Source organism: Etheostoma spectabile, chromosome 23 (assembly GCF_008692095.1).
Source record: "Etheostoma spectabile isolate EspeVRDwgs_2016 chromosome 23, UIUC_Espe_1.0, whole genome shotgun sequence".
NCBI classification, from domain to species: domain Eukaryota; kingdom Metazoa; phylum Chordata; class Actinopteri; order Perciformes; family Percidae; genus Etheostoma; species Etheostoma spectabile.
In genome coordinates this window covers 9,330,516-9,336,214 of record NC_045755.1, presented here as the reverse complement: position 1 = coordinate 9,336,214, position 5,699 = coordinate 9,330,516, and the positions used below count along the sequence as shown (strand labels likewise).

At 43.2% G+C, this 5,699-nt stretch overlaps 2 protein-coding genes across 17 annotated transcripts in view; both read right to left on the bottom strand.

The window, feature by feature from the left end:
- Positions 1-5,699, bottom strand: part of nrcama (neuronal cell adhesion molecule a) — a 1,100,153-nt gene that overhangs the window by 139,583 nt on the left and 954,871 nt on the right. The gene's annotated exons all lie outside the window — the stretch shown is intronic.
- Positions 2,824-5,699, bottom strand: part of LOC116673007 (uncharacterized) — an 8,799-nt gene continuing 5,923 nt past the window's right edge. For both annotated transcript variants that reach the window (XM_032505086.1, XM_032505087.1), the window contains exon 4: positions 2,824-4,539. In XM_032505086.1, coding sequence (XP_032360977.1) covers positions 3,032-4,539 — 1,508 coding nt within the window. In that variant the 3' untranslated portion in view covers positions 2,824-3,031. The remainder of the gene's footprint in view (positions 4,540-5,699) is intronic.

Sequence of the window (5,699 nt, the reverse complement as noted above, 5' to 3'; positions counted from 1 at the left end):
GACGGCATCTTGGAAGTTTGTGATCAATACTGTGTGGAAATGTAACCAAGTGGTGTTCCATTTCATAGGGGTATGTTTTCACCCCTACCCCTTACCCCTTGTCAAGGGGTAAGGGGCAGGGGTAAGGGGTAAGTTGGAGAAATGGGATTCAGCCTAACACTCAAGCCAGATTAGAGAGAAACCAAAAAAAAACCTTTTAGAAACTGTTTCCATGTACTTGTAAAATAAACTGATCTTTCAGTGTAAAGTCAGTGGAGTGTCCCTTAGTTAGTTAGTTAGTTAGTTAGTTAGTTACTCAACGGTGGTAATGTTTAAAACATCCTGTAAGTTCCCACCCAGGTGAAATATCCCCCAGACGTGGCCAATCATTAAACAGCATCTGTTCTTTCTTTACATTCCAGAGTTAATCGAAGAAAATCACAAATAGAAAACAAGTTACTACTTTGTCTGTTTAATGATTGATGACAAACATTCAACAACACAACATATATATATTAAGCAGAGTATATACAGTTTAGAATATGGACATTTCATAAGTCAGAAAGTATACCAGGCTGTGTTTCCATAGCAGCAGCTCTCACATGGACACGGATCTTCCCATTTACACACACGCATGCCCTGTTTAATCCCTGTTTTGTGCATCTTTGCACAAACATTTCCTTATAAAGTACGCTGTTTTATACAGAATGTAGTTATAAACTGTACGTATGCACCATCAGATACTTCAAAATGACTGTAGCTGAACTACAGAGAACCGGAGTCTCTAGACAAGAATTCACAGATATTCACACGGGAGAAGTACTGCAATACTTCAGTGTGATACAAAATATACTTCAAAAGTTACTGTAGGTAAACTACAGAGGCCGGAGTCTGGATAAAACACAGTAAACTTGCGCACACACACACACACACACACACTCGTACATATACACACACGCATGCTTATGCTGATACAACAGTTAAATAACACACTTGCAAAATGTCAGAAAGTTATCGACGACAGCTTGACAGGAATCAAAACACACGTCCGAGATGTATTTCCAGACTCTGTGGTTTTTAGTGCTTGTGTTTTGTAAATGCCATGTGCTCGCCCATCCCTAAAGAGTAGTTTTAAAGTATTCCCTCTGCGTAGTAAAAAAGTAAAAGTCCTTCCCACAAACCCATTTCACAGTCTGTGGTTTGGTGTGGGAGGTTTGTCCGTGGAGTAAAAATATCCTCCAGCTCAGCTTGGCATCTTTCTAGAAAGCTCTTTTGGTACTCCAGCACATCAATGGAGATATTAGTTTCCAGAACAATTCAAATGTTCTTGTTCATTGGATATTCTATTGTTCACTTGAGTATATATACCTATTATCTTTACAACATTAAGTCATTTCAGAAGTTCTAAAATTGCACTAAAGAAAAGTGCTTTCAACTTTGCTCTTGCCCCAAAAGTGCCGGAAAAAACACACACACACACACACACACACACACACACATGTACTCACCACTGACTAAAATGCCCAAAGTGGGTACACAAACCAGTAAAAATGAAGAAAACCAAAGGGTTTCCCATGTAACAGGGGTAGTAACGTCTTCACAGCCTGTGTATGAACATTAATTTCACTCTGCTGATAGAAGGAAAGTGACACCGTAAAACAAATAATATAACTTAAAACTGGATACAGAAGGGAGGTCTTTTCAGAGTATTTTCAAACACTATTGTATTTGTATTTAAAATACAATTTGCAGCTCACATAATTTATCATTTATGGTCTTTTAAGTACCTAACCTAACTACTTTTGTGCATAATTATCTGCTAACACCCTGTAAATTGTGGTTATAAGTATCTCCTTGCAACAAAAACACATTTTCACCGGTACCAGGTCAAGCTGCTCAGGGGCCCTGTGGCCCCCCACTGATCCTCCGCTTCCCCCTACTCTCTTTGGATCCATGTGTGCCAACTACACTTGATCATACATTAACATACATTTCCCCAGACATAATCCTATTCTCTATGACTAATATGGCCCAAATTTGCAGTGTGTCAGGTAGTTAGTGAAGCACATATATTTAGAAAATTAGATAAAAATTAAGGAAAGACCCCCTTTGCCTCATTTCAATCATCATTTCAGTTTATATTGTGCTTAAGCATTCAGCCAAACAAATGCAATTGCTAAAATTACCACAAATTAACTGCCACATGATGTGCCTGGGGCTTTTGGGGGCCATGGCGGTTCTGGAGCTTAGATACAGTTACCCCCTTTATCATCAAAACTAAATATAAAATCCCAGTTATAATCAATTAAACCTTTTAATGTGGGCCTTTTTTAAAGGAAAACAGGATCTTGGTCCCATTGTAGTTTATTTGGACTCGTACGTCTTTCGGCTGCACTCTTTAAAGTATCAAATGTGTATTAATCCACAGCAGAAAATAGTCCCCAACAAATACCCTGTTTCCTCCTTTTTAAGGCAGATCATTGAGCCTTTTTAGAAGGAAAGAATGAATGTGGGGGATTTTACTAGGAACCAATGGAGTCGGGGCCGAGTGCCACATAGTTTTTTTTCATCGGGTATGTTGACAATAACAAATGTGTAGAGTAACTTAAGCCTTTTTCTTAAAAGGTGCTTTTTAAGAAATTGGACCCAGTTTAAAAAATCTGTCTATTCACAATCAGTGGAAAAAAAGGTGAGACGGGAGACCAAATGTCATTTGATTGTCTTGTGCGGATGTATATAACGTCTTGGATCAGAGGCAACGTAAAGAAGTTTGTCAAGACTTGTGTCATTGACACAGTGTTGAGTTTGCAGCAGCTACACCGTGTCACCCTTGTTTGTCAGTTGTTTTATGGCCAGGATGTGAGAACTGGCTGTGCAGGTCTTTTAAAGGACCTGGCTCCATTCCTCTGTAAAAAATAGCTCTCTCTCCAACCACACCTCGCACTCTGACACACACGGGGAAACTTCTAGCATTTCACCTCCACCCGCAGGTACACGCCAGAGTTTCTGGCTCGACAGGTGAAGACTGAAGAATTCTGTTTTCCAGAGTTCATCAAGAGTCTTTCAGCAGCCCCAGTTTCCTCAGCGCATCCCTGCGCGATTCGTCCGTCGCCCCCCGTCCGGAAAACTGCACCGTGATGCCTTGGGGACGAAACATGGAGCCGGATCTTGGCCTCTGTTCAGGGGACTGGACTCGCAGTGCTGGTTTCTGGGTAGTACCAGCGCCGTGGTATGACTGCCGAGAAGGTTTTGGGGCCGGGGCTGGAGCTGGAGCTTTAAAACTTCTTCCCGGGTTGTCTGAAGTGCGATTTAACCCGGTGATTGGGTTGAAGGTTCGGCTCTTTCCTCCATAACTGTTGAGCTCAGTGGGGAGTGGCTCCGATTTGGCGGGCAACGGTTGATTCTTGTTGATATGGGAGCTGAGGATGTCGGGAAGGTCGCTCCGGGTCACGGCTACCTGAGCAGGGGTCATGACTTTGGTCTTTCCTCCGTAGTGGTTGAACTCGCTGGGTTTAGCCATAGCAGGTGGGGGGACCTTTGGTTCCTGGTTAGTTGACAAAGTTTCAGGTTCGTTTCTGTGAGAAACAGAAGGGTTGACCGTGATGGATTTCCCTCCGTAGCTGTTTGACTCCAGCGAGGTGACATCAGCCGAAGGCGGCAAGGAGGCCTTTCTGTTCAAAGGAGGTGGATGGTAGATGTTCTGTGGGACTGATGGAGGTGAGGTGCTCAGTTGGTGGTTTCTATCTTCATACCTCTTGAGGGACTCTGTCCGCAAAATCTCTTGTGTCTCTCTTCTGGTGACATGGATCTGGCTCTGAGTTGGTGTCGTAACATTGGCTTTTGGCAATTTGCTGTTGGTTTCTGTTGTTGGAGGAGCACTGGCCTCCAAAGGTTTGACACTGGTTTCTGCACCTGCAGGAGGATCCAGGGAGGTGCTGTTAGGGACGGCGAGGTGCGACGTACCCCCAGACATGGATGGGTTCCTGGTCAAGCCTAGCTTAGACAGGGCCTCCATCCTGGATTTATCCGGTGCGGGGTCCTTGAAGGAAATTTTGCGAGCGGGAGCATTTCGAGGCTCCTGTTCCACGGCCGGCTGAGGGTCCTCCTGCTGCAGAGGGTTTGGCGTTCCTGTTAGGTTTGCCAGCATCTGCGCCCGTCTGTCGTTGAGTTTCATATTAGCCAGCGGCTGGTTCTGGTGCTCCTTGTTGCCATGGATCACGTTGATGTTAGCAGGAAAGTGGGTTGGCTTAACAGAGGTCGCAGGACCATGTTTAAAATCACCACTATAGCTAAGTGGCTTGTCGGACTCCTGGCTGCTACGGCGGAGTAATTTGGAGGATTGGAAGTTGGAGGTTCCACCTGCCTGGTTCTCCGCTATCTGCTGGGCAATCAGAACCGGGGTGGGGATACAGCCCGGGGGGTGGTAGTGGTGGCTGTCTGTCGACCCGTAGCTGCCGCTTGGCAGGGGAGGGTTGTACTCTGAAGGAAAGCTGTCCACCTGATCCCGCCTTGGCCTTGTCTCGAAGTGGCTTTCAGGGTTCTGCATCATACTCCGAAAATCTGGGAGGAACAATCGCAAAGTGAAAATCTGGGACAGACTTCAAGCCTCAGTTCATTCTAGGACTTTAGTTACTGTTGATGACATTGAAGTCATTTGGGGGGTTTTAGCAACCTGGGGGCAGTTACTATACAATTGAGAATGTGACATGGTGAGTCCAGTAAATTTTAGACTCTACATATTAACTGACTATAGGTCAATATATAAATAAAAGATTCTGTATCTCTACATCAGAATTGTATCGTTGACCAGTGTGAGGATAGTCTGGATCAAAGGAAGTGCATTTTCAAGATAATTTCCCAAATGTCCCTCGGCTTCAACCTTGTATCCAGCTACTTTAAATAGCTCATTACTGTATGGTGCAAACAGTTAACTTCATTAAGTTAATTTGTTGGGTTTCTGCAAATAACATCCCAGAGTACGGTCTAGACCTGCTCTTTTCTGAAAAGCGCAATGAGATAACTGTTGTTGGGAATTGGCGCTATATAAATAAAATTGAATTGAATTGATTGAACCCTCCTGTTGTCCTCGGGTCAAATTTGACCCGTTTACAAAAAACTTTCTATATCAGAACTATGACAAAAGAACGTTAAAAAAAGTGACAAATGTTTAAAAAAAAACTACAAAAACGCATGAAATGCTGAAAAAGTGACAAAAAAAATCGGAAAAAGGAACAAGAAAAACCAACAACATTGGAAAAAGTGACAAAAAAATTGTTAAAAAATGACTAAAAACATAATTAAAAAAAGTTTTTAAAAAGTTTTTAAAAAATTGAATAAAATTGACAAAAACGTAGAGAAAAGTGTAGAAAAAGAACAACAAAATGTGGAAATTTCAACCCAGAAAAACACAAAGTTGCATGGTTGACGGGAAGACGACCCAAGGGTTAATATTTTATGTGCCATTCTCTCTGTTGTTCCACCAAAACAAGTTCCTTCCCGAGACTTTTTAGCAGAACCACCGTCGCTGCGTCTGGAGTTTAGCGCCAACCAATACTACTGTGGTTGGTTTAAAGAAATGCAAACAACCCTTATCCCAGAATGCATCTGTGGTGTGGCCAGACCTTACTCCGCAGCGCTGTGGAGGTTGGTCTGGCAAAGCGAGACCAGTGTGAGGAGGACTCGGGAGTTCTTTGAGTCGTGTTTCCAGAATCCTGGCCACC